The sequence below is a fragment of the Callorhinus ursinus genome, unplaced genomic scaffold (genome assembly GCF_003265705.2).
Source record: "Callorhinus ursinus isolate GAN/ISIS: 27379988/994484 unplaced genomic scaffold, GSC_fseal_2.0 scaffold28, whole genome shotgun sequence".
Taxonomy (NCBI): Eukaryota; Metazoa; Chordata; class Mammalia; order Carnivora; family Otariidae; genus Callorhinus; species Callorhinus ursinus.
The window spans coordinates 20,837,962-20,865,310 of record NW_027397090.1 but is presented as its reverse complement, the minus strand read 5'-3'; the positions used below and the strand labels follow the sequence as shown (position 1 = coordinate 20,865,310).

At 61.9% G+C, this 27,349-nt stretch overlaps 2 protein-coding genes across 5 annotated transcripts in view; one reads left to right on the top strand and one right to left on the bottom strand.

Annotated features, from left to right (window-relative positions):
• The first annotated feature begins 4,456 nt into the window (after positions 1-4,456).
• On the top strand, positions 4,457-12,394 carry CARD19 (caspase recruitment domain family member 19). 4 transcript variants are annotated; one of them, XM_073878252.1, is made up of 6 exons: positions 4,457-4,679; positions 8,351-8,488; positions 10,069-10,222; positions 11,342-11,401; positions 11,587-11,658; positions 12,142-12,394. In XM_073878252.1, the coding sequence occupies exons 2-6, from the start codon at positions 8,390-8,392 to the stop codon at positions 12,255-12,257; spliced, it is 501 nt and encodes a 166-aa protein (XP_073734353.1). In that variant the 5' UTR covers positions 4,457-4,679; positions 8,351-8,389; the 3' UTR covers positions 12,258-12,394. The 4 variants fall into 4 exon arrangements, with proteins under 4 accessions (XP_073734353.1, XP_025747595.1, XP_025747596.1 ...); XM_025891809.2 differs by having other exon boundaries at positions 4,459-4,679; positions 8,346-8,488; XM_025891810.2 differs by lacking the exon at positions 11,342-11,401 and having other exon boundaries at positions 4,458-4,679; positions 8,346-8,488.
• Positions 12,395-18,764: 6,370 nt separating this feature from the next.
• The window catches only part of NINJ1 (ninjurin 1), a 9,973-nt gene continuing 1,388 nt past the window's right edge, over positions 18,765-27,349 (bottom strand). The window contains exons 2-4 of the mRNA XM_025891747.2: positions 22,127-22,352; positions 21,327-21,488; positions 18,765-20,510 (exon numbers count right to left, since the gene is read on the bottom strand). Of these exons, the coding sequence (XP_025747532.1) occupies positions 21,334-21,488; positions 22,127-22,352 (381 nt within the window). The 3' untranslated portion in view covers positions 18,765-20,510; positions 21,327-21,333. The remainder of the gene's footprint in view (positions 20,511-21,326; positions 21,489-22,126; positions 22,353-27,349) is intronic.

The window sequence follows — 27,349 nt, the reverse complement described above, 5'->3', positions numbered from 1 at the left end:
CGAAGGTAAAAATCGCTGTCTCGATTTCCGATGTCTCTGTAACAGAACGTCAAGCAGGTTTTCCTCGAGGTGTGAAACAGTTCCCTTATCGCTCCGGGCTTGCAGGCTCTGCTGGGCAGAGCAGCTGGCCAGGGGCTGGCACCGGGCCACGTGGAGGCCAGCCGGTGCACACAGCCAGGAGCCACAGCCGTTGGCAGAGGCCTCGCTGGTGGTGGTCGTCTCCGTGGCCTGGGTGTCGCTGACCCTGGTAGCCGGTGTCCACGATGAGAGTCCTGAGTGCAAGCCTTGCCGTTCAGGGGCCTGGGAAGTCATGCCGGGTCACGGCCGCTGCTTTCCACCTACCGAGGGGGGCAGCTGGACTCCCCTTCTGCGTGGCAGGAGGACCAGGCAGGGGTGGACACCTTCAAAGCCATCCTGGTGCCCCCCCAGCCCACAGCTGCCCAACCCCAGTCTTGTCCAAGCAGCTCCATGAGAGGCTGCCCTGCGGCCTTGATCCCAGAGGGGGACGACGATGCTGTTGCAAACGGCCCTTCCTTATGGGGCTTGAGCAAGTCCGCCGAGGCTCTGAGTTCTCCCTGTCTCTCTTCAGGCCCTGTGCAGCCCTAGCGCTTGTGAGGATGAGGTGGTGGGAGGCCTGCTATCAGGGTTTGGGGGTGCCTGCAAGGGGAGGCAGCCGTTTGGAGCTCAGCACACCCTCCTCTCAGCCTCAGACTGTGGGCTCTGGCTTGTGTGACCCTGCCTCACACGCCCATCACCCCCTGACCTCACTGCTGGTGCTGAGTCCACTGTGGCCACACAGACTGTCTCCCAAGCTCAGGTCATCTGTGCCCGGGCTCCTGCATGACCCTCTTCCCCTGTCGTGTGCAGCCCTCCCTCACTTCAGCCAGGCGCCTGCTCCGATGTCCGGTGCATTCCTTGTGTCCTGCCACATGACCAATGACCCCAAAACGTAGTGGCTCAAAAACAATAATCACTTGTTACCGCTCTGTTTCAGGTGGGGTTTGGCAGCGTGGTTCTGGCTCGGGGTCCCTCGTGAGGCTGTGGTCTCACCTGAAGGCTCGACGGGGCCGGGGACTCACTTCCAGGAGATTACCTCCCTGGGGGGCAGCTGGTGCCGGCTGCTGGCTGGGGGCCTCCGCTCCTGCCCACACCGGGCTCTCTGCAGCGTGGCCTGCGTGTCCTCAGCATGTGGGGGCGGCTCCCCCAGAACAGGTGGCCCAGGAGGGAAGGGCAGAGCCACGGGCACCTTACATCCCGGCCTCAGAGGGCACCCAGCTCACTCCGCCACCAGTCACCAGTCACACAGGCCGCCTGGCTCGCCGGGGGAGGAGACTGCAGAAGGGCGTGACCCGGGATGTGAGGAGGGCGGGGCCATCTTGGGGGTGGGCAGCCCCTCCAGGAGGCCTCTAGCCTCTTGCTTTTCGTAGCGCTCAGCGCCCCATCCCTCCTTTGTTTTGTCAGTATCCGGGGACCTCTGTTGGGGCAGGGCCCCAGCTTCCCTGTAATAATCTAGCTCTGGGTTGGGCACGTGGGAGGTGTTCAGGAGACGTGTGTTGAATGAATGAGAGAGTGAAGGAATGAATGGTGGGCCTTGGTGGTGTGAGAATGTGGGATGAGAACGTCCTTGCTCCTCCTGAGCACTCAGGCCCCCTCATCACCCACCACTGTCCCTTTGCACAGTCAGCTTCAGCCACATAGGCCAACCCTCAGCCCATGGCACCCCACGCCCCTCCTGCCTCCAGCCCCTCTTTCTTCAGCTCATATAGTCAGGCTTTAAGTGCATTTTTGGAGCAGGTACTGGATGCCTGGCACCATGACCCGGTGTGGCCCTGTCCTTAGGAGCTGACATTGTAGTGGGGAGACAGCGGGAAGTGCTGGGGGACAGGACCAGGAGCCCAGGGAGGTGCCCTGCGGTGGTGTGGGGCCTTCCCCACTGCCGGGCCACACAGGGTTTGATCAGGATCTTGGATTGTGCCACTTGGATCCATGAAACATGAAATTCTTGTCATGGTCAGAATTGAGCGGCTCCGCAAGGCTGCTTCCTCCTTCACTGAATACAGGAGTGTTGACCCCCTTCTTCTTGACTTCTAGGACCTTATTAATTATGCAGATGAGCCCTCCGTGTGAGAAGCTGCCAGCATCCCTACTTCTTGTTTGTCTTGTGACTTTGCCTAGCTGTTGGGGCAGGGGCTGAGAAGAGGCCCGAATGAGAAGTGGGTAGCAGGTGCAGACACCACCTGGGGTGGGCTTCCCCTGCCCAATTTAAAATTGTATTTACTTTCTGATCACATAAATCATGCCACAGTGACAGAATTCAAAAGAAGCAAATGTCTGATGTGGAAGTGGAGTTGGGGGGGTGGAGGGGGGCAGGGACAGTGCATCCCTGAGGTCCAGGGACAGGTGGGGATCTTCAGTTAGCTCCGCAAAGCCCACACAGGTCGATCCGGTCTGCCGTGTGAGACCCTCAGTGCTCAGCAGAGCGGCCCAGGACCATTGTCCTGCCGGCCCGAGTGCTCACTTTGCATCTGGTGGGTGCAGGAGTGGGCAGGCGCGGGGGACACTGCGCCCCCAGCCAGGAGAGGAGCGTCTGGCCAGCCCTTTAACCTGGGGAGCTGCGGCCACCAGCTGCCCTCGGGCTGGGGACAGGGCTGGTAGACCCCAGCCCCTCCACACACTTCCACCCCGCTCGCCTGAAGGGCACATCCGGAGGGCACAGAGGCGTGGGGCCATGCGCACTGGGTGTGGGGCCCTTGAAGCGAATCCTGCACCTGGGAGGCTTGGCCTGCCAGGACTCCGATGCTTTGAGCCTTGGTAACCCTGCTCATCCCGTAGGGGGAGTGATGTGAAGGTGGAATGCGGGCCACCGGTTGGCGCTCGCTGAAGGTGGGGAGCGCTTGGGAAACCCCGCAGTCCCATCCATACCCCGCCCTTATGGCGCTGAGATTACTTCTAGAGGGAGAAACAACCAGAGGTAAACGCTAGGAGCCATGACAGTGTGCAGAAAGCGGAATAAAGGGGGTCAGGCCGCATTCCACTGGGAGGCCCCTGTGAGAGGGAGCACCCGGGGCCCGGAGCTGGTTGGGGCGCGCCCTAGCGCACAGGCCAGCGAGAGGCCAGAGGGACCCCAGGCGGCGCCCGTGACCCTCCTGCCCCAGGGGGCCCTGCCCCTGCGGTCCCTCCGCCTGGGCCTCCGAGGGAAGCCCGGCGGAATTCGCTCCCAGTGTTTGGGCAGCTGCCGTTCAGTGCCCGCCAAAACCAGGCCCAAGAGTTTTGGGATTTCCAATCCATTCCCTGGCTGCCCCCAGCACACGCACCCGTGATGGGCAGTCCTGGCCCTGTTTTACAGGGGACAGCTGAGGCACAGGCAGGCGGACGCGTGGGCCTTGGGGAGGGGCTGGTGACGTGAACTCTGGGTCAGGCCCCGCATGGCAGATTAGAGCCAGGGATGGGGGGAGGCCAGCACAGTCAGAGGGCCCCAGGTAAGACCCAAGGCCTGTCCGCTTGTGAAGGCCCCGCGTTCCCTCCCTGCCAGCTCTCCATCTCGCAGCTGGGAGCAGAGCTCAGTCCCCGTGGGGCCGCGGCTTCCTAAGCGGGGAGGAGACAGCCGCCTGAGGTCACCCATTTTGCAGCTAGAGAAACAGCTTAGGCAAGGCAAGACCTCCTAGTCAGGGTCACTGCCAGGCTGGTGTCCTCAAGGGAGGTTTGCTCCACTCAGGTGCCACGGTGGGGTCTGGCTTCTCCCCTGTACCTCCTACAGCCTGACCTGCGTGACCTTGGGTAAGTCACTTACTCTCTCAGAGCCTCAGTTTCCTCATTCCGGGAGCGGGGCATGGCGGTGCGGGGCGGGGCCGCAGACTGTGCCCAGCCGCGCTGAGCCACCTGCTCACCGAAGGAACAAGTGTGGGGTTGGGGCCAGCATGGGCGGAGCCATCGCGGGGCGGGGCCCCCCGTGGGCGGGGCCAGGAGGTGAGCGCCGGCTATTACGGAGGGTGCGGCAGGGCTGGGGGCGGGGCTCAGGGCTGTGGCTGCGCCCCAGCCGTCGCCGGAAGGGGCGGGGCTATAGTTAGGGCGGAGTTTAGAGCCCTGGAAAAGAACGCCGGGGCGGGACTCAGTGAGGGGCGGAGCTAAGGACTTAATGAGAACCCAGTACCCTACGCTGGTGCGAACAAAGCTCGAGACTCCAGAGGGCTCCGTAGCAGGCGGGGGCGGAGCCCAGTGAGGGGCGTGGTTCAGGACTATTGCGGTGACGTAACAGACGTCAGCGAGGGTGGGACTCAGTGAGGGCGGGGCTTGGAGCGGGGCATTGGCGGAGAGGCGCCAGGGGCCTCCGGGATGGGCGGGTCGCAGCGAGGGGCGGGGGCAATGACTCCTGACGACGCCGTAGCCGCCGCCGGAGGAGGCGGGGTTCTAAGGGGGGCGGGGCTTAGGGCCCTTGAGGCGACGCCGCCGACGCTGGGGGCGGAGCATAACGGGAAAGGGCGGACTGAGTGAGGGCGGGCTAGGGCTGCCGCGGCGACGCCGCCGGCGCCGAAGCGAGGCCTGCCGAGGGGGCGGGGCCTACCGGGAAGGGGCGGGGCTAGCCGAGTCGGGCGGCGGCGGACCGACAACCTGACCCGTGGACGGCGACAGGGGGACGAGCCGGGCCCGGCCGGGCGCGCGCCGTGCCGCCGCCATGACAGGTGAGCGCGGGCCGGGCGGGGGTCCTGCCTGCCCACCCGGGCCGGGCGCGCGGCCGCGGTGGGCCCCAGGGTCCGGTGCCCCGATGTTGCCCCAGCCGCAGCTGCTTGCGGCCGCAGCCGAGTGGCCTTGGTCCGTGACCGCCTCCCGGTCGGCGGGCGGACAGGCCGGGGGCCGTGGTCGGGGCCTGGGGGGTCCGCGGGGGCGGGGCTGGGGCGCGCCTGTGGTTGGGGAGGTGGGCTGACAGATTCCTCCTGCGCTTCTGCGAGGAGCTGCAGCCTCTCCGGCCTCCGCCACCTGACGTCCAGAGGGCCGCGTTCCGGTAGGGCTCTGTTGTGTCCCGGGACAAGCCCTGGGGAGCCGGGGACCCAGACTCAGTCCCGCGGGCGCCCCTACCCCCTCCAGCGTCTTTTCCCAGGATGGGGCCGCCGGCCGTCCCCCCGGAGCCTGTTGGGCTGGAGAACCCACTCCGTCCTGGCGCCGGCTGAGCACGGCCACCTTGCTCTGTGCATCTTCCACGGGGCAGACAGCCGGGGGTGGTGATGGTTGGCGACGGACCCTGCGACAGCATGATCAGGGCATGCTGTTTTTCCCGCACGTCTCGTTCCCAACGGCCCCACTCTTCCAGCTCGAGGGGTGGTCCCCAAGCCCCTGTTCCCTCCCCCGTGCCCGCTGGAGTCACACAGATAGGGTTTCAGGGGCTGGAGCCTAGTGTCTCCTGGGACCACAGTGTCCCAGCCTGCGTCGGAAGAGAGCCTGGCTGCCTCCCATGCCCGTCATCTTCCTGACCCCTTTCCATTTACGAGCGCCTACTGCGGGCTTGGCCCCCAGCATTGCTGTAGGGTATCCTCTCTGTGCGGAAGAGGACATGAAGGCTCAGGTTGGACAGGTGCCAAGCCCCAAGCCGCCCGATGGTCAGTGGCAGAGGCAGAACTTGGCCTGCGTCCTGCCCAGGCCCCCTCAAGGTCCTGGGGGAGCCGCCCCACCTGCCCCTTTCTCACGGCCAAGTCTGAGTGCCCGGCCTCTAGAGATCCCTCCAGTCACAGCCCTTCACTCTTGGGATGGGGGACTGAGGCCCAGAGAGTGCAGGCCCGGGAGGGTCAAATGGACAGTTTTGCAGGGCTGCAGGCATGAGGTCCCTGGCTCGCTGTCCCTGTGCACTGACCGGGCGCCGGCCTTGTGCGGGTTCTGGGGTCTCCATGACAGGTTGCAGGATGAGCATTTGGACCCGATGTGTCTGCCTAGGGCCAGTGCTGGCCAGGTGTCACTACAGCTGTCCCTATTGCTGTGGAACCTTGTGGTGTGCTGGGGAGTGAGCCCTCTCTACTCCGCACCCGAGGCCAGGTCTGGCCCTGAAACAGGAGGGGATTCTGGGAGGGACAGGAGCCAGGGGTACTCAGCAAGGCCTCTTCGGGGGAGGACAGTGGGCTCAGCACCACTTAGCCGGGGAGGAACCACAGCACAGCTGTTCTTATCCTTGGGCAGGGGTCCCAGGCAGTATGGTGCCGTTGGGGCTGCTCTGCAGGACGGCTCAGGGGCCTGGGGTGAGGACAGGTGGGGCAGCTCCCATCGGGCCTTGAGTGCCGGGGGGTGGTAAGGGGTTGGGGGGGTCTGTGGGCTTGGCACCAGCTGGGCAAGAAGGTGGGGGAAGTGGGGCTTGGCAAAAGAGGCTAGCACAGTCCTGCTGGGTTTTGGGGCAGAGCATTCCCCTCTATCCTGTAAAAACTCTCTGGGACTATCAGTCAGGACCTGGGACCTGCACTTTTTCATTCCTGGGTGTGGCCATCTGGGTGTGATTTGCGTGCACAGCTTCCAGCCACCAGAAACCTTCAGCCCCAGGCTGTGCCACCGTGCCAGGTGACTCATGCTTGCTGCGTAAGACTCCAGCTCGCTAGTGGCTGCGGCAGGGGAAGCCGCTACAGTGTGCTGGCTGCAGTCCACGGGTAGCCCTGGGCCTGGGCCTTGGACCTACATGCATTCATTCCAGAACTCTTTAGTGAGTGCCTACTGTGTGCCTGCCCTGTGCACTCACTGCAGAGGCAGCACTGCGCGGAACAGCCTGGGGCCAGGCCAGGAACAGACTTGATGCAGCTAATTGTGGGTTAATGAGTATAATAATTAGACAAGTGGGAAGTCTGGGTGCCAGCGGTTCCACAAAACCATGAGTGGGTCCAGCCACCATCCTCACGCCCTAGCCGGCTGTGGTCTTAGGCAGGTACTGTATCTCTTTGCCATATGCCTCAGTTTCCCTCACCACAGTGAGACTACTGATGAGTCCGTCTTCCAGGTAGCCTTTCAGGGCCTGGAAGGACTCAGAGGTTAGAAATTCATATTTTTGAGGGGCAAAGACCAGCCAGGACGAGGTGGCAACGGGAGAGAGAGATGAGGAAGACATGGTCTATTGAGTCGGCCCATGGCGGAAGTCAGGGAGAAGACCCTACTTGTTCCCACATGATGACCCCTTTTTTAATTTTATTTATTTATGTGTTTATTTATGTATTATTTATTTTAGATTTTATTTATTTATTTGACAGAGAGAGAGAGAGAGACAGCAAGAGAGGGAACACAAGAGGGGGAGTGGGAGAGGGAGAAGCAGGCTTCCCGCGGAGCAGGGAGCCCGATGCAGGGATCGATCCCAGGACCCTGGGACCATGACCTGAGCCGAAGGCAGACGCTTAATCACTGAGCCACCCAGGCTCCCCTCACAAATCCATTTTGCCAGTCTGTGTCTTTAATCTGTTTACATTTAAAGTAATTACTGTAATTACTGATAATGAATAACTCGTTTCTGCCTTTTTGCTATTTGTTTTCTGATGTCTTACAGATTTTTTGTCCTTCACTACTGCCTTCTTTCATGTTTGTTTGACTTTCTTTAGTAACACATTTTGATTTCCTTTTGTCTGTATTCCGTGGGTATTTTCTTTGTGGTTACCATAAGAATTATGCATAACATCCTAAAGTCGTAACCGTCTAATTGAATGGATAGCGAGTTAATTCCAGTCACATACAAACAGTCTCCTCCTATGTAGCTGTGCCCCCCCCACCCCGTCCATCGGCTGCCACAGGTGGGGAGGGCGGTGCACCTGTTCAGGTAGTTGATGCTGTGGAATCAGGACCCTGCCTTGGGGATCCCGGGCCTCCCAACAACCACTAACCCTCCCTGGTCTTTAGAGGCCTGTCATCCTAAAGAACATTCTTAATGGGAAAGCTGCACAGTGAGGCTTTAATGATGGTCCTGAAAGAAGCAACGAAGGGAAAAGCATCCTGGCCCGTGGGGGGGCACGTAGCTCTGCTGTGGTGGTGGCTTCTCGGGGCCTTGCAGGCATGGCGTGTCCGTGGCCACACCAGTGTGGGCCCCCCTAAGCCCTGCGCTTCTGCCCCTGTGAGAACTGCTGTGGGAGCTGCAGGGTCAGGCCTTCTCTAGGCTGCCCGGGCCCTTCCCCGTGGAACAGCGCACTTGGCCTCTCTGTCTTCTGCAGTGAGCCTGCCAAGGGGCGTCCGGCTGTGCGTAGCCCACACAGGTGGGATGTCAGCAGTTGTCTGGGAGCTCACAGCTGATGTGCCTCCAGGGGGCCTGGGGGCCACGCTGTGTGTGGTGTGGGGAACCTGCTGCCCCACCCCCCATCCCAGCTGTGCTGGCTCATGGCCTCCGTGCTCTGCTGTTTCAGAGCAGACCTACTGTGACCGCCTGGTCCAGGACACACCTTTCCTGATGGGCCATGGAAGCCTCAGTGAGCAGCAGGTGGACAGGATCATCCTCCAGCTGAACCGCTACTACCCTCAGATCCTCAGCAACAAGGATGCAGAGAAGGTAATGGGGAGGGGGCTGGCATGTCTCCCATGGGTCCCTTCCCCCCTGGGCTGGGAGGAAGTAGGGTTGGGGGCAGGGCAGGACAGCTCAGAGGTGAAAGCCCAGCTCCTTGCAGTGATGTTGGGCCCAGACCATCAGTTCTGCGAGCCTCAGTCTCTTCCTTTGTCATCGGGGCCTGCTGGCAGCCCTCCAGAGATGCCAGGAGCACCCCAGGAGACAGGACAGTGTGCCCCCACACATGACAGGCCTGGGAGTGGTGTGGGGAGCTGGGGAGGAGCGGGGCTGCTGGCCAGGCTCCACCCCAGTGCCACATGGCTTTGCCCCTGCCTCTTACAAAAGTTCGAAAATGGACAGACATTTGGGGAAACCAAGGGAGAGTGGGTGCACCTTGCCTGTGCCGCCCTTTCTCTGCTCCCCCCTCAGTGCCAGGGCTTTGGGGTGCGGGGCTCCCCTCCAGCTGGGTGACTGACTGAGTCCTGCGCTGCTGGTGCAGGGCTGTCCACAGGCTTTGGGGCCTTTCCTGGGGACAGCCAAAATCTACCTGGGCCCTGCTACTGGCTCAGAAGCTTAAGTTTAAAAGTATACAGTAAGTTAAAAAGCATGGGTAAAATTTATACCTTATTATTGTAATTAAAAGTCTAATATATTGTGTACAAATTTGAATTTTAAAAGTTTCAGACGTTTATACAAAAAAAAAGGAGACTCCTGTATATACACACCCACAATATTCCGTTCCTCATAGTTTCCGTGGCTCCTGCCATATGCTTGTCTTTGCCTTTGCAGTTTCTGGTTCAATTCTGGTTCCAAGTGGAATGGTATGCTGCCACCAGGTGGCAGCACCAGGCCACAGCTTCCAGGTTCCAGGGATCCAAGCAAGAGCCCAGTTCACTGACCTTTAGAACCACACATTTCTCCATCAAACACATCAAAAGAGCTTGTTTTTTTTCTGCTTAACCCTTGGTTTCTATTTTTTGTTTTTTAAAGATTTTATTTATTTATTTGTCAGAGAGAGAGGGAGAGAGCACAAGCCGAGGAAGCGGCAGGCGGAGGGAGAAGCAGACTCCCCGCCGAGCAGGGAGTCCAATGTGGGGCTCTATCCCAGGACCCTGGGATCATGACCTGAGCCAAAGGCAGACGCTTAACTGACTGAGCCACCCAGGCGCTCCTTAACCCTTGGTTTTTAAAAAACTTGAATCACACGCCTGTAGACCGTAAAGTACTGGAAGTTACCACTTACGCTATCACCTCATTGATGCCCTGTACCGACCCTACCACTTGGGTTTATTATATTCTTTTTGCAAGTGAAAACAGAGTCATAGTGGGTGAAGTGACTCGCCAAAGTCCCACAGCAAGCCATCAGCTTCTAACAGTTGGAATAATGTTGCTACTCTCCTCCTTGATGCTATCTGGCCTCCCCAGGGAGGGACCAGTGACTGTGCTGTGACTGCAGCGTGGCTGAGCTGTGGCCCTGGGTGGTCTGGGGTGGTCAGTTGCTGCCTCCTTTGAGTGTTCTGAGCCCCCCAGCCGCCCGTGTCCTGCCCCTTGAGCCTGACCTTCCCCTGCACCCTTTCCACCCCCAGTTCCGGAACCCCAAGGCGTCCCTGCGTGTGCGGCTCTGTGACCTCCTGGGCCATCTGCAGCAGAGCGGCGAGCGGGACTGCCGGGAGTTCTACCGGGCCCTGTACATCCATGCCCAGCCCCTGCACAGTCGCCTGCCCAGCCGGCTCGCCCTGCGTAAGTGTGCCCGGCCCCTCACCCAGGGCCGTCTCCGCAGTGGCCCCCAGAGAGAGGAGGGAGTGTTTCAGATGCAGAGAGCATTGTCTCTGTCTCTCTTGCGCCAGTCTGTACACAGAAGGTAGTATCTTGTGCGCGAGGCTCTGCCCTCCTCTCTAGCCTAGCACACTGGGAATCCTTAGGCTTGTGTGGGGGCGGCTCACGGCTGTACCAGCCTTGAGCAAACTGTATCCCCATGGAGAAGCCGAGGTTGCCCCCACAACTGAGGATGCCCGGGGGGATCCCTGCAGTGTGGGTGTTTCTGTAGAACAGTCTCGGGCACAGATGGCTGGTCCAAGGCACGTGCGTTTAGTTTATAGGGTCTTGCTTGAGTGCTCAGGAGATGTGTGAGTCCCAAGGGACCCTCTGCTGCTGGCTTGGGGATAGGGGAGGCGTAGGCGGGGATGGCGGCTCAGTCCTGAGGCCTCTGTGCCCTGGTCCCCTGGAGGAGGCGCTGCTGTCCCTTAATCCTCTGATGTGAAGCTGGAGGCCTGAGGGACAGGGTGGCTCACCCGCTCACCCCAGGACGCTCAGCTGGGACTGAGGGCTGGTGTCCCTGACCTGAGGGCGGGCAGCAGAACTGGATCCTGAGCTCTAGCCCAGGACCAGCACGTCATACCAGCCACTGGGAGGCCCCACAGCCTGGCTGGGAGTCATGCACCTTCCAGGCTCTTGGGCCATCAGCAGGTGGCTGGATGAGGAGTTCTGGGGAGAACACGCTCCCTGCCCTCCTGTGGACATCAGACTTGGGACAGGCGGGTGTTCATGCTGCATTTGGTGACTGCATCTGCAGGGAACAATGGCCCCCACCCCACGGCCCTCAGGGTCTCAGGGAGTGAACAGAAGGAAACCCAAAACTCAGGGTTCCATGAGGCTGGTCCCAGGGTCCCCTCTCTGGTGCTGACTCCCCCAAGCCCAGCCCAGAAGGCTGGGTGCCCATACAGCCTGGTCCCACCCAGCCTGGGGGCCCCCAGGGTTGGTGGGAAGAAGCCTGAGCAGGCCCTTGGTTTCCTTTGGGCGGGGCAGCCCCCTTCCTCTGGCCTGCCCACCACTAACCGAGCCCTGTGATTTTGTTTCCAGAGAACTCAGATTGCACAGAGCTAGACTCAGGCACCGTGGGCCGCGAGCTCAGTGACAGGGGTAACCGCCTCCTCGACCCTCACCCCATTCCCCCCCCCAGGGTTCCGTCTCTGCCTCAGGGGCTGCTCCTTTCCAAGTCAGGCTTGGTCCTGGCTTCCCATTGCACGGGCCCCAGGGTGCTTGCTGGGGCGCCCCGTCCTCCAGGCTTAGACAGCCACTTGCTCACGTGCCCCCTTTCTCCCCAGGGCCTGTGGCCTTCCTGGCCTGCCTCGGCCTGGCCGCGGGGCTGGCGCTCCTCGTCTACTGCGGCCCTCCAGGTGGGTGCTGCCTGACCAGGCTCGAGCACCGAGTCCCCTGGCCTCCCTGTACCTGTTTCCTTGCCTGCACAGTGGGACAGTGGCAGGGCCCACCTTGCAGGGCACAGGAAGAAGAGGGAACGTGGGGCTCCAGTTCTTAAGCCCTCCACCCCCAGGGGGGCAGGGAATGACAGCCCCTGATGGGAGGCGGGCGCAGCTGGGCTCTGGGGTTAGAAAGCCCCATCCTGTGTGGGGCCTAGAGCAGGGTACCCACCTCTGGCCCCTCCACGGCTCAGCCCTGACAAATGGACGTGAGGCCCATGGCCCAGCGTGGCAGCTGCCGTCCCTTTCCTGCAACGCCGGGCCTGTGGCAGCCGTGCGTGGGGAGCCAGCGCCGGGCAGGCCTGCTTGGCAGGGACACCCCATGTCCCTCGGCTGTGGGGTTTGGTGATGCATGGGGCTGAGAACGTTGGTGGCGGTTTCTGAGACCACCTTGTCTTCCAGACCCCAAGGTGCTGCGGGGGGCCCGGCGTGTCCTGGGCTTCTCCCCCATCATCGTTGACAGGCACGTCAGCCGCTTCCTGCTGGCTTTCCTCACAGACGACCTGGGAAGGCTCTGACGCCCCCGCCTGCCCGCCCGGGGGCCCGCCACTTCTTTTCTAAATGCTTGTTTTTCACTATTTATACTTTTTTAAGAAAGTTACCTTCACCTGACAAAGGTACTCAACAATATTAAATCTTGGAGTCTTGTCCTTTTTCTCAGGAGTGTTTTCTAGATGATTCTGACCCTGAGGGCACCTGGTGTCCCACAAACAGCCTGGGGCCCAGGTCCTGCTCAGGCTGCCCTCCCAGCCCCGGCTGCCCCTCAGCGCCCACCCCCCCCACACCCCCTGCCTCACTGTCTCCCCCATGTGTTCCCTGCTCTCCCTTCACTGCCCCTTCCCACAGCTTCCCTCCGGGGCACTCCCCTCCCACACTGAGCCCCTCCGCCGTCCCTGCTTGGTGTGTCGTGTGCCCCCACACCCGTCCCTGCCCATACCCTGGCCCTACCCAGCCACCAGCCCCAGCCCAGGTAGGAAGGCTGGGTGGGGGCACTGCCCTGGGACACCAAGGGCACCGGCTGCATACCCCAAGAAGCCCCAGTGCCCGCATGTGTTCACTTCCTTCCACCCAGTGGTCCCAGCACGTGGGGGCTGCACCCCTCCTTTCTTAAGGAGGAAGCAGAGGTTACTTGGCCAGGAGAAGGGGGACCCAGCATGTGAGGCGGTCCAAGCTTCACCACTGTCCTCATTCCCTTTCCATGATGTGTCCCCATCCAGTCACCAGAGTGGACACCGAGGTCCTGGGCCCTGCCTGGCCTTGTTGGCCCCTGTCCTGGGAATGGAGCCCCTCCCCACTGGGAGGTGACGACCTGGGCTCAGTGGGTCCGGGGTGGGTCCGATGGGTACACTGCAATCAGAGCCTGGAAATGAGCACAAGATCTTGTCCCAGATTCCAGGCAGAGACTGGGAGTAAAACAGTCCACAGAACCTACTAGAACTTTTAGAGATGAAAAACGTCATTGTGCCATCTGAGATCCTGGCCTCTGGCTCATCACGTCTTCCTGCTCAGCATCCTGGGGTTTGACTGCACCAGGCTTCTCATTGTCTTGGGGACATAGGCCTGTCCCCTCAGCCAGGGTGTCTCCACCCGTCTCACCTGCCAGCCTCCGGCTCAGGATCCCAATGTGGAAACTTCCCTCGTGGACACGGGAGGGTAAGTGTGCAAGTTCAAGAGGGCCTGGTGCCCTACCCTTGGCATCCAGCAGCACGGTCCTGAGGGCCCTGTAAGCCCACCAAGTCCCCAGTGCTGGGCCGTGCGTGCGTGCCAGCCGCCTGCAAGCAGGAGCTCACAGCACCACATCCCTCTGGGCGCCGCCATTTTCATTACAGCCGCCAAGATGGGGCTTCCACTGCCCTCCCCGCACACGCACACACTCACAGACGCACGCACCAGGCTGGTTCCCTGCGGTCCCTCTCCCAATTGCCTCCCTGTCAGCTCCTCCCCCGACAGCCTCCTTTTGGGGAAATAGAAGCATATTTGTCAACCCAAGAATCACCAAGAGTTTGCATTTTTCCACAGGAGGTTTCTGGAGATGCCAGGGCTGGCTGCCTCCAGGAATGACAGCGCTCCCAGGTCTCAGGGTGGCAGGGCACGGGGCCAAGGAAGCAGCTCCAGGGCATGGTGTCCCACCCCTACGCGGCCAGCTCAGGGACTAATTCACTCATTCCTGTGCCCAGGCGGACAAGTGAGGGCCAGGGCGAGGGAGAGCTGGGCAGCAGCCTCTGGCACACCTGGATGCCGCGGGCCCGCATGGCCTACCACTTGCTCGCCACCACTGTGTTGCAGGCCCTGGTGCGGCTCCAAAGGTGGAGCCGCGGTTTGCCCATGTGTATCATGGAAACAGTCCTGGGAGAACTCCTTGAGCAGGCCTGGGACAGCACTGCTCAGTTCCATGCGGTTCGCCAGAACTCTCTCCATGAATTTACCAGTCTGTGGGAAGGTGCATCAGATGCATATTTCCCTCTGGGACACCCCGTCGGGTGGAGCAAGCACAGTTGCTTGCCCTCAGCTGTGAGGGACGCAAGGGTCACCCTGAGCCGCTGGGCTGAATGGAGCCCACAGCTTGGCCCCACACAGAGGTCCTCTTGACCTTGCTCAAGGCCCAGGTGAGGGATCTGCGAGCCTGCCCATTCCCCAGCAGTCCCCCTTCCGGGGCCTGACCAGGCCTGGAAAGATGTACTGCGTTTCAGATCCCTTGCAGCCAGGTCCCCATGCGAACGGCTCCCATCACTGCGGAGGCTGGACTGGAGGTGACAGAGACACCTGGGTAAAGGTGCTGGATGCTCCCAGCTAAAGACACCCAGGTAAAAGTAAATTAGGCCACGGCGTGAAGGTGCAGACACGGCTGGCCCCCAGGAGGTGAAAAGAGTTTTCCGGAGTGATAATTTTACCTCAGCTGGTAACACCTGCCCTGTTCTGAACATTTGTGTCCCTCTAAAATCCACAATATTGAAACCTAACCCCCACGGTGATGGTGGTAGGAGGTAGGGCCTTTGGGGGATAATTAAACCGTGAGGGTGGAACCCAAGATGGGATTAGTGACCTTATACAAGAGACTCCAGGGAGCCTGTCATGTGAGGATAGTGAGAAGAGGAAGCCAGTTCTCACCACACACCAAATCTGCTGATGTCTGGATCTCAGACTCCCAGCCTCCTGAAGTACATGTATGGATAAGCCCCCCGAACCAAGACAACGCCTTTGAAGACACATCCCAGAGACAGGCCCAGCGGGCCAGTGGCAGGGCAGGTCCTGCTGCTGTCTGCCACCTGAGACCTGTAAGGCCTCCACTCCTTCGGGCCCCATGGTGGGGTTCCTTCCCCTGAGCAAGGGGTGGTCAGTGCCCGTCCCAGGTCTCCAGGCCCAGCTGGTGAGCTGTGGTGGTCCATCGGGGCATGAAAGGCACCGCAGGTCACAACCTCCCCTGCTCTCCCTGCCCCAGCTGCTCTAGGCCCTCACCTTTTGTCCCTGTACCCTCAACTCCACACATCTACAACTGGAACCATTCATAATCCGTGCCTGAGCACCTTTCCCGTGCTGCGCCCACACCTGGAACGTTCTCTCCTAAACCTGCAGGGGTTTAACTTTCAGACTTAGGTAAAATGTTACCTCCTCCAGGAAGCCCTTCCAAATGCTACAGTAACAAGAATAGGTCCTCATCCTGGTTACAATAGTACTGGGATCCATTCGCACTCGAGAAGAGTGCAGGAGCTGGGAGAGGCTGCCTGGGGTGGAAAACGGTTCCCAAGATTAGATACGTGACAGGGGTGTGAGGATGGTTAGGGAGAGTGAAATGACATGTGAGGAGGTGTGAGGAGGGTGTGTGGAGGTGTGAAGAAGTGTGATATGACGGGGTGTGAGGGCGTGTGAGGAATATATGAGGAGGTGAAAGAAGGGTGTGAGGAGACATGAAGAGCATATGAGGGGGTGCAAGGAGTGTGTTGGAGGTGTGAGGCAGTGGAAGCAGGTGGGAGGAGGTGTGAGGAAGTGTGAGGAGGTGTGAGGAGTATATGAGGTGTGAGGAGTACATGAGGAGGTGTGAGGAGTACATGAGGCGGTGTGAGGAGTACATGAGGAGGTGTGAGGAGTACATGAGGTGTGAGGAGTACATGAGGAGGTGTGAGGAGTACATGCAGTGTGAGGAGTATGAGAGGAGGTATGAGGAGTACATGAGGAGGTGCGAGGAGGTTGAGGAGGATGTGAGGTGTGAGGAGTATATGAGGAGGTGTGAGGAGTACATGAGGTGTGAGGAAGTTGAGGAGGTGGAGGAGAATGTAGGAGGTTGAGGAGGTGTGAGGAGGGTGTGATGGAGAGTGTTGGTGAAGAAGGGGTTTCCTGGTGGAAGGATTTTGGGCTCTAGATGCCTTTGCCTTGGGCGGATGTGGTTAGGGCCATGTGGTTAGGGCCGGGTGAGGACACAGCCTGGTGTTTGTGGAGCAGGAAATGGCAGCTGCATCTTGCACAACACAGCGCTCCCTCCCGGGAGAGGGTGGTGCTGAGTGCAGGTGCAGTGACCGGGTGAAGGTGCTGACACTGCTGGATCCGGGGTTGTCATCTCCAGTTCCCCTGGGTCAGCGTTCTTCGATGGGCTCAGCAGGGTCCGGTTTTCCCCCTGCCCCCCAAAAGCTCTGTTCAACACCAGGCCCGACAACCCCTAGATTGGCCTCCTGCGGGATGGGCCCTGGGACCCACTGTCACACAGATGGGATGAAGGTCCCTCAGCACCAGCCAGGTGGCAGCTGGGACCCTGATTCTTACGTTGCCTGGAAGGGGCCAGGCCCCATCCCCCCGCTGAGGGGCTGGGCTGGATGTGTGGGGGGTACTGCTGCCCTGGGGCAGCTTCCTCAGGCCCCACACACGTCCCCTTACATCAATACTTGAGAGAAAGACAAAAAAAACATCAAAACCTTTAGCTCCCTGATTTTTAAAAGTAATCCTAGAGAAAAGCGGAATTCAATTCAACTCAATTCAAGTCAGGTGGGAGAGGAAGCGCCCGAGCAGGGGAGGAAGGCAATGGCGGCTGGCCGCCTGGTGTGGGGAGGAGCCAACAGCACCCACCTGGTCGCAGCCTCACGCAGCCCCACTGCCTCGGGCCCCTGAGCTGCCCCAGTCCTTCCTTCTCCCAGGTCAGTGGCGCCAGGGCCTCGAAGGGTGGACAGTGGGGAGGAGCGCCAGGGACGGGGACCCGCCGCCTGAGTAGACCCAGGAGGTTCCTGGGAGAGACAGCGGGCGGCCTTGGCCTACAGCGCAGAGCTGCTTCCTCACGTGGGGACGCTGCCCGCGCGGCCCGGGGATGACCCGTCCACCCCTACCGTCCGTCACCTACCCTCCACCGCTCACCTACCAGCCCGTCGTCCTAGCCCAGCCGTCAGCTCTCTCCGGTTAAGCACAGCCCTCCGCTCGCTCCCCCGGGCGGCCCTCCATCTCCGCAAGCACACCTGGCCCCTCAGGCCCCTCAGGCCCCTGTCTAGCTCGCAGGTGGTCCGCCCCACCCCCCACCCCGCAGGGCTCCGTTGGCCCCAGTTTTCTGACGCACTCGCAGGGCCTGGCTCAGGTGGACGAGTGAGTAGGTCTGCAGCAGACATTTACTGACCGCCAACTGTATGCCAGACATGGTGCCAAGGACACAGGACACAGGTGGTGGCGTCGACCCTCAGGAGCCGGGCAGGTAGGACCCTCCCTCTCTGGGGGCAGCCCTGGCCTTGAGCCAGGCACGGCAGGGGTGGGCAGGGCTCAGACATGGGCCTGGGGGTACGCCGTGGATGCTGATGCCACAAAGGCAGAGTAAACCCAGATGACCTAGGGTGACAGTGACCAGTGGAGAGGCTCGGAAGGACCTACAGGAGGACCTCAGAGCTGAGCCCGACCCTGGATATCGGCCCACATACCGAGGTCCTGAGGTGGAAACACATCTGAAGGGTCAGGGGGCCGGAGTGGCTGCCGAGGCTTGGGCCTGGGAGCTGGTGGTGGGGAGGTGGGGGGCGCCTGAGGACAGCGGACTCTCGGGTCTGGGACGCACAGACCCGCCCACCATCTCTCTGTCCCCAGTGCCCCCAGCACCTGTGAAGGCCAGCCTGGCTTGGCGACCCCTGGGGCTCAGTCCAGTCATCTGGGGTTCACCCCTGTGGCGTGTGCTGACATATTTCCTGTCCTGGTCAAAGGAAGAGCTAGGCCATCTGTTGGCCATGTCCCTCGCGCTCCCCATGTGACTACCGGCCAGCCCACATCACTGGCCACAGGCCACTGTGGGCACAACCCCAGGGGCGTGGTGCAGGGCGGCGTCCACCTGCGTCAGACCCTGGGCAGGACTGGGCCAGGGGACCAGGCTGCCCGGACATGGGGGGGTGGCCGAGGGAGAGAGGGACAAGGGAGACAGGATGGGCCGACAGGAGGGCCAGGTTGTGGGGATAGGTCACAGATGTGAGCCTGACCCCCCCGCCCCCCCACCCCGCTTTCTGTCAAAAGCCAAGTCAGTGAAGGGGAGACACGCCTACGGAAGCCAGCAGCCAGAGGGCTGGGCTAAGCTCCACCCCAGGGCCATTCCCGAGTTTGAGACCCCGGGCCGGCTGCAGTGCAGCCCTGCATCTGCCCTGCTCAGCGGGGCTCATGCTCGTCAGCCCTACTGGAGACATGTGTCCACCCTCTGCCCACCTGCTCCTCATGCTTCTTCCCGGACCTTGTCCCACACATGGATCACCTTTACAAACCCTCTTTGCAGGACTTGGAGCTGCTCGCCGGAGCAGAGGGCTGCCCTGGGGCCCGTGCGGTCCAGCACTTCTCCACCTTGTTTCATCCATTTCCCCAAGCTTTTTCTTGGAGTGTTTTGTTTGATTTGGGGGGGGGGGCAGAGAGAGAGGGAGAGAGAAAATCCCAAGCAGACTTTGTGCCCAGTGTGGAGCCTGCCACGGGACTCAGTCCCACGACCCTGAGACCATGACCTGAGCCGAAATCAAGAGTTGGACGCTCAAACGACTGAGCCTCCCAGGCGCCCCTTTCCTGGAGTGTCTTAAAGCAAAGCCTGGCCCATCTTACCCACAAGCACTTCTGTTTATTGATCACTTTGTGGGAGCTGACCAGGGGTCACCTGATCATTTTAAGGAATGGGGTGTTGGAGCTGCCCTAGGTTCAGATGGCAGAGGGCCTTGGAGCTGGAAGGTACCCCACCCAGAGGACCAGGTGAGGGTGTTGCCACATCAAGGATGTGAGGGGTGGGGCCAGTGGGGGTCGAGAAAGAGGGGCCAAGGGGGCAGAGAGCAAGGGCTCAGCCCCTGGAGGCTGCAGGGGTGGACTGAGAGAGCAGGGGGTTCCAGCCAGCAAGGGGACCCGTGGGGACAAGCCCTTGCTGGTATCTGCCCAGCTGGCGTCCCTGACCAGCAGCGCTGGGCACCCCACATGGGCCAGAGCTGCGGGTGCAGAGGGGAGACCCATGGGCATGCAGACTGAAGGAAACCTGAGTGCCGTAACTTTCCATGAGGTCATGGGTTGTGGGCCACGTGCCCTGACAACACGTGGGAGTGACATCTGGCTGCTCCCCAAGGTCATCCTGCACACCGACCTCTTCAGAGGAGGGTCCGGGTCTTGGCTTCTGACCCCAAAAGCCACCAAAGTTGATGGGGGACCCGTAGACCTCCTGTGGCCATGACACAGCACCCGGGGCCAGTCCTCCTGAACGTGCCCCCCTGCGCCCCGGAGCCGGAGCTGGGGGTGGGGTATGCAGGGTTTATCCTGCTTATGAGTCCACGGCTGCCTGACAACGCACGCACAGGTCTGCAGTGTAGACCAGAGTGCTGGATCGGGCTGGTTTTCCGACCTGGTCATTGTGTGTGGTCGTGTCGGCAACCTCGGAGGCGCCCACGGACCCTTCTGGCAGTCGGTGCTGCGTGCTGTCCCTCACGGGAGCCACGGCCACCCTGGAGAACCCTTCCAGGGCTGCAGGCCGTGGCTGCCCCTCACAGATCGAACAAGGACGCGCGGTGTCATCCTGGGGCTACGGGATGAGCCATTTCTGCAGCTCTAATGTGCATCTCAATTAAAAAAAGATGCCAGGCACCGGAGCTTCAAGAACCCGGTTTCTGCCTCAAAACTGTGCCCTGACATGCCAGACGCCAAGGAGCTGCGTGAGCCCTCGGTCCCCGAGAAGGCGCCCATGGTTGGGACTGTGACCCCACGACGGCCCGGCGGGGTGGGGAGGCCCTCACAGGCTGGGGGGCCTGGGGACATAACGCAGGGCCAGGCCCGAGAGGGGAGGAGGCGCGTCAGCTTTATTGGTCGTTGGTGCTTAGAAATGTGGGGGCTCGGGGCCCTGCTGGTGGAAGGCGTGTGCAGGGCCTGTGGGCAGCTGGGGCCAGCAGTCCCGCGTCCTGGGTCAGGAAGCACAGATGCCATGGGTCCCCAGTGTGGGGCCTCAAAGCCCAGATGCTCGTTGCACTGGTAGAGGCGGGGGTCTCCTTGTCCCTCCGGATACGTCCTGGGACCAAGGCCAACAGGGGCCCCTCACCCCCATCCTTGGGCTGCTGTGTGTCTGTGGCAGCCACGACCCTTCCCCACTTCTGTCCCCTGGGGCACGCTCCAGGGGGAGGGGCAGCCGAGGACGGAGCAGGGCCCGCGCTGGCCTGGGGTGGCCTAGCCACGGGCGGCTCATCCCAGGACACAGTCTAGTGGGGCCCGCCTGGGCTCTTGCGGTTGCCGGGAGTGCCCCCCACTGGGAGGTGGGCCTCAGGGGGCAGGTGGCTCCGGGATCTGGGTGGCTATGGCCGGGTGCGATCCGGGGACATCTGCCAAGAAGGGAGAGGAGGGGTGTGAGGGCCTCCAGTCCCGCTCTGGCGGCCAGACTCGAGCCCCGAGCCCGCGACAACTCCAGAGGTGGAAGGGCCCGATTCTGACCTGGGCAAGCCTCAGTTTCCCTGGTCGGGTCACTGTCAGGATTTAAAGGGGGGCCTTGGAGAGCAGAGGCCGGTGGGTTGATGATCAGGGAGGGTCAGACTGCGTCTGGGGCACACAGCAGGCAATTAATAAATGGCTTGGTCACCATGCCCCGAGCAAGGGAGCAGGCTGGCATCCAGAAGGTTCCACTGGGGTCGGACTTGACAATAAACCAGGGCCAGCAGCCAGGCAGTGAGTGGAACCCCAGGTGGGGCCGACGGCCATGGTGTGGGCAGAACGGACACTCCCAGCCAGGCCACGTGCCGGCCCTGCTGAGGGTCCCACCTCATCATCTGCCGGGGTGGGGTGGGGGTGCTGGTGGGCAGACGGCTAGCAGTGCCCACCCTTTCTCTGGGGCAGGCCCAAGGCCGGATGCACCTGCGGTGAGCAGCCCGGGCCAGGGCCCCAGATGCAGGACACCTGACGCGCTGGACCTGCTGACCTTCTGCATTGGCCCTTGAGACACCCGGGGGTCACCCAGCCTCCCTGCAACTCCTGCTCCCAAGTAGGTGACCTTGGGTGGGTGCTCACCTCTCTGAGCAAGGACAGGGGACGAGCATGGGGGGCACTTGGCCAGGCATGCCCACCCTGTGAGGCCCAGACAGGATAGACGCTGGGCACAAAGTCTGCTCACGGTGGACAGCAGGGGCCGTGCCCTTCTGGCTCACCTGAACCCTACTGCCGCGGAGCCACGTCCATCACAGGCTTCTGGATGCCGAAGGCAGTGATGAAGATATTGACCACGACAATGACGAAAACCAGGCCGGTGGCCAGGTTGTTGAGGAAGTCCAGCTTGGCGTGCTTGGCAGGATTGTTGAGGTCGTACCTAACTGCGGGCACAAGGGAGCAGACACTGCACGGGGGCCCTGCAGCCCTTGGGCCCACTGCCTCGTTTGGGGTGAGATCTGGGCCTGTGGCCTCAGCCCTGCAGCCCTGCTTCCTCCACGCACGGAGCTCAGAGTGGCCCGGTGCCGGAGCCGAAGAGCCAACCCGGGGCGCAGGTCTGGACTGTAAGCACAACGCGCTGAGTGCACACAGGGAAGCCCCGTTCTGAGTGCCCGTGTGCGATGTCTAGCGATCTTCACGCCTACCCAAGGCCCTGTCCTTATGCCCACGTTATGAGTGGGGGAACTGAGGCCTGCGGGGTCAAGTACCTGCCCCAGGTCACACAGCCAGCAGTGGAGGTGAGCCCTGACCCTCAGCTCGGGGGCAGGACCACCATCCAGTCCCTGGAGACCACTGGAGGGTTACGTTGTTCTATATCCTCAGCTTGGGTGGGTGGAAGGGCAGAGACATGGGGGGGGCCCTCTGAGGGCCGCACTGGGGAGCCACATCCTGACTGCATGGCTGATGGGGGCCTGTCGGGTGGTGAGCACCCTGTCCCGGGGGGTATGCAAGCAGAACCAGCAGATCATGGGCGGGGCCGCCCCAGGGCCCTCCCCCCATGGGGCCCCGCCCAGGCTCACACCAAGGAAGATGAGCAGCACGCCCACACCAATCTGCAGCAGGAGGGAGATGGAGATGAGGACCACCAGGGGGACGAAGAAGGTGGAGGCGGGGCCCTGCTCGATGATGGCCTTCAGCTGGGAGGCGTTGGCCATCAGCAGCGCGATGTCCAGCATGCTCTCAGCTGCGCTCTTCTTGTTAGCGTAATGGTTCACGTTGATGGGCCGGCTCCGGCCCCAGCGGGATGGCTGCGGGGAAGGGGTAGTCAGCCTGGGACCAGCAGGGGTGTGGGGCTTGGCGGGGCCTGCAGGACCCACCCCGGGAATCAGGTCCTGGGGGAGCCACGGCCTCAGCACACACACTGGTTTGCGACGAGAATGCCTCCATCCTGCCCGGGGTGGGGCCCCCTGGTGCCTTCCCTGCGCGCCCGCCGGTGCCCCTGCCTGCCTGCCGCCCCCGGGTGCAGGCCACGTCCTGCTGGGACGGTCCAGGTCCCCGCACGCTCACCCAGACGCCTACCAAAGCGGGGCTACAGTTGAACTCAGCTGCTTCTTCAATTTTTATTTTTACAAACAATTTTGAACCACATGATTGATGTAAACACCTGGAGCCTCGGGAGCTGAATGCGCACACACGACACCCTCGCGGCCCCCAGGCCACCCCTCTGGAAGCTGCCTCCTGCCCTTTACTCAGTATCTGTGATGAAGTTTGTCCCCACAGTGCCTCGGGGACGCGGCACGGGGCACTTCCCGTCCAGGCTTCCCTGCGCCTCTGCCTGGGAACGGGCCGGGCCTCAGAGCCAGGTCGCAGGCCACTCCTCTCGCCCTCCAGGCCCCACCCAGAGGTCCCTGCCTCCAGGAAGCTCCTCTCTCCTGGGCTGCAAGGTGGGGGGAGGCGGGAGAAGGCTCCCCTCCCTCAGTAGGCCTCCCCCAGCTGCCGCTGGCCGGCCCCTCCCCAGGCCCGCAGGACAAGCCCGCACCCCTCAGCCCCAGCCCCTTGTCCACAGGCCCAGCACTGCGGCCTCCTGGGGCACTTGGGAGCTCATGTTTCTACCGTCATGAAAGATGCAGGCCTGGGGGCAGGCTGCCAGGGAGGGGCCGAACCAGCAAGCGAGAGGCCCCTCCACTTTCTGCAGCTGGAAATCGCACCCCGGAAAATCCTGAACTCCAGGAGCGGGGGCGGGAGGGGGCTCGCTGTGGCGGCCTGTCTTGTTAAACGTAAATGTAATCTGGAATAACATGCCCTGGAGGAAGGGCCGCTGGGCGTGCCGAACAGCGGCGTGGGACCTGCCTTGCCTTCCTTAGCACCAGCGGCTAAGTAGCAAATCCATTGGGTTTAAAATTCCAGATCCAAGCCCCACAGGGAAAGCAGCTCCTCGGACCCAACCCCCAGCACTGCTTCTGGAATATTCCACCCACAGCCAGGCCCCACCGCTCTTCCCCCGAGCCTCCAGCTGCACCGCCGCTGGGTGGGCCACACCCCAGGCCTCACCCATCAGGGCACAGCCCCTCCTCCCCCCGGGTCTGGGCACAGGCAGCCCACCACCTAGGGCCTGGGCTCCCACAGCACCAGGCTGTCCCCCAGGTCTGCCCTTGCAAAGCTGCCGGGCTGGCCACGCCTCGTCCCGTGAGCACTCCTCCAGAGGGGCGGGTTTCCCGGGGTGTTGGCCTGCGCTGGGCGTGGCTCTAAGTTCCAGAAACCAGAAGCGCCCAAGCAGCTTCCCTCAAGGCCACCACAGTGCTCATCCGGTCCCCAGTCCCGGGGAAAAGAGCCAGCCGCACACACACATGGACACACGGGTACGGGTACACGTGTATAGGCATACGAACAAACACATAACCACGCAAGCACACACACACATGCATGAGCAAGCACACATGCACACACGTGCATACACCAGATGCACACCTGCACGTGCACACATACACACACAGGTGTACGTACACAGCACGCGCGCACACACCAGATGCACACCTGCACGTGCACACATACACGGACACGCACAGGTGTACGTACACAGTGCACGCACGCACGCACGCGTAGGCTAACTGCCAGCCTCAGCGGAGGAGGAATTCCCTTCCCTTCTGAGCCCCTCTAGACCGTTTGAGTCCTTTATAGACACGCACGTTCGAATACAGAAGGACGCCTCAGCGCCCTGTGTCCCTGCTCTCCTCCACCCCGGGCGCCGCTCACTATCTTGCTCATCCTTCAGCTGGGTGTCCTCCTCGGGGGCACCCCTCCAGCCCCGTCCTCACACACACTCACTGTGGGTAAACTGAGGCTAGCACAGGAAGCACCTTGTCCAAAGCCAAGAGCAAGTGAGGGCTGCACTTGGAACCCAGGCCCCAAGGCTCAGAAGCCCCCCGCAGAGGGGGCTGGGGTCAGGGCCAGTCTGTGGGCGCTGTGCACTCAGAGGCACCCCTAGGCTCCAGCTGTGTGACCTCAGGACAGTCAGCACCCTCTGGGCCTGTCTCCCACGTGTGCAAGAGGGCCAGGAGCATGCAACCTGTGAGGTTCCGATGGACCTGGCCGCTGCCTCAGAGCCCCAGGGGGCGAGCCAGGGCCCGGGCCACGCGCCCCTCCTGGGGCAGGGCACTTCCTGCCCATGCCACCATCCGCTTCCTGTTGAATCCGTGCAGTGATAGGGGGAGCCAGCGGGAGCCCAGCCCGCCCCGCTCACCACAGCCTGGCCATGTAGCCTTGACAACACGCTCCCCCGCAGCTGGCCTCGGTCTCCCCATCTGTAGGCCCCGGGCCGCACTCTGGAAAGCTCTGGCGCCCACAGAGTTCCCCACTAACGGAGAGGGAGCATTAACCTCCCTTTCCACAGAGCGGGGGCCCGCGGTTCAGGCGAGCTGCCCAGGGCAGAGGACAGCCCAGCAGCCCCCCAAGTACAGGCTTGGAGTGGCAGGGTGACTCTAGGGCCTGGGTGACGGCTGAGTCCCAGCGAGGCCAAGGTTCTGGGAAGCCCACCAGCGTAGGGTTGGAGGGCGGCAGGAGCCCTTGGCCTGAACTGACTGACTTCCCGGATCCACGTTGGGAACCGCCTGCAGAGGCCTCTGCCCGTGACCTGAGTAGTGCAGGGAGCAAACACCCTGGTTAATGTGTCCCCAGGGCCACGGGACTTCCCCAAACCTCAGTGGTGGTCCCAGGAGCTGGGTGAGTTCTGGGTTTTTTCCCCCTAAAAGCCAGGAAGGCGCCTTGTGGGTAAGGAGCCAGAGGAGAGCAGGGAGGCCCCCTTCTGTGGACAGAGGGCCTTGGCGTGGCTGTTCACGGGCAGCCGGCAGGGCTCAGGCCACCTAGGCCAGGGCCACTGTGCTGTGCGTCCTCAGCTCAGACGGGGAGGGGGTTGGGATCTGCTGCACCCAAGCACCTGGTTCTGGCCACAGCTTAATGGATGCTGCAGTCCAGCCCAGGCCTGGATGGGAGGAGATGGGGTTGCCCACCACAGCATCCTGTTCCCCTGGGAGATGAGACCAGGCCGGAGCCCACTGAGCCCCTGCAGGACCCAGGTGTTTCGGTTACGGATGCCCTCTGGTCCTGCCTGCCCTGCCTGCCACTGACCCCAAACCCCACATAAGAGTGTGGGACAAGAACCCCTGCCCAGAGGCACCTTCGTGGTTCCAGAACGAGAGACCTAGGCCCCCACCAAATCCACGACATCCATCAGCTGCCCGGCTAGGAGCTAGGGTGGCACTTCCACACACACCTCTCTCTAACACCCCTGAATCCCACACCCGGGTTCTTTGCCTCAGTTCCCTCATCTGCAAAATGGGCAGATGGGACCGAATGCAGGTGTGGAGGCCCCTGGTCTGCTGGAGCACAGCCAGCCAGGGCACACAGCCTCCCAAACCAGCCGCACAGATGTGTAACAAACAATCCGTAACAGGAGAAAGGCCAAGCCCAGGAAATGGCCGTGTGAGCTGAGCAGGACCCAGGACTCCGGATCGTGGCCCCTCTACTGGGGCACCGCGAGTACTAGTGGGAGCTTTGAAGTCCTTCCTTCCGGGAAGGGACCTGAGAACCTAGAAGGGTCTGGCAGGGCCTCGGTGTCCATCACCTGACCCAGCAGAGTGGGCCAGAGCCCACCGCTCAGACGCGGCGTGAAGGCCACAAGGCGCGTGCCTGCCCTGAGAAGTCTCTGGATCCACGTCAGTGTCCCAGCAGGAAGTCCTGTGGGGGGGGCGGATTTCCCGCAGCAGCTGGGCCATGGGCTGGGCAGACCTGCTTCCTGTGGGCTCAGCACTGGCCCGCAGTGACCCCGCAGCCATGTCAGAACTTGGCAAGGACCCTGCCAGTCTCGAGATCTGCCGGGAAAGCAGAAGTGAGGAGAAGAGCGAACTTCCCAGGGGCAGCTAAGCTCTGCACAGCCCAGATGTGGCCCAGGAGCCACATTCCACCTTGTCTGGCTCCCTCCCTGCTGTGTCCTCAGCTGGCTGTGACCCCAGTGTCTGCTACCGCCAGACCAAGGCAGGTGTCTCCACGCCAAGATGCAGCAGACATGACACAGCCAAGGGCCATTTTTCACAGTAAAATTGACCTTTACTATTCCTCCTGCCTCCAGCCGCAAGCCCCTCCTGCAGAGAACCTGGACAGCCCGGCCTCGTGAAGTCGTGGGGACACAGGTGCGGGGGGCACCCGCGGGGTTCACCCGCTGCCGGGCTCTTCCCTGAGCCAGGCCACCTGGAAGGTGAGCGACCTGCCCCACTGTGGCCTGCAGCGGGTGTCCGGAGACTGACAGGGGCTCTGGACCTGGGCCTCCCAGTCAGTCCTCCCACCACCAGCGGTGCGCTGGGGACACAGGACCAACCTAGCCCAGCCAGTCTGCCATCCAGGGCTCCTGCTCCGGGTGGTACACCTGAGGACCCCAGCAAGACTTTCTTCCCACCCTGACCCTCGTGCAAGGAAGGCTGTGCCCGTCCACAGGGGAAGTGCTGCCCCAAAGTCCTCTCCAGGAGCGGGTCCTGTACGGCGGGCAGGAATGTGACTACTGTGTGCCCAGCACACACATTAGCCCATGGTGGTCCTCACCATGTTCGCGGAGAAAGACACCGCTCTCACCCCAGGTCACGGATGAGAAACTGAGACAGAGTCACAGACTCAAAAACACAGCAAGGCAGGTTCTGAAGATGGGAAGGCAAGGCAGAGGCTAGGGAGTGGTGTTGGGGGGTCCCGGCCCCAGGCAGCGGGAGCAGCGGCCTTGAGGCTGCCCACCTTCCTGGAGCCTCCCTGCCTGTGAATGGAG

Bases quoted from the DNA above. Each gene is read 5' to 3' on its own strand.
- CARD19 (XM_025891809.2), top strand. The intron at 8,489-10,068 runs GTAATGGGGAGG...TTCCACCCCCAG, and splicing joins GCAACAAGGATGCAGAGAAG to TTCCGGAACCCCAAGGCGTC. The intron at 11,659-12,141 runs GTGGGTGCTGCC...CTTGTCTTCCAG, and splicing joins CGTCTACTGCGGCCCTCCAG to ACCCCAAGGTGCTGCGGGGG.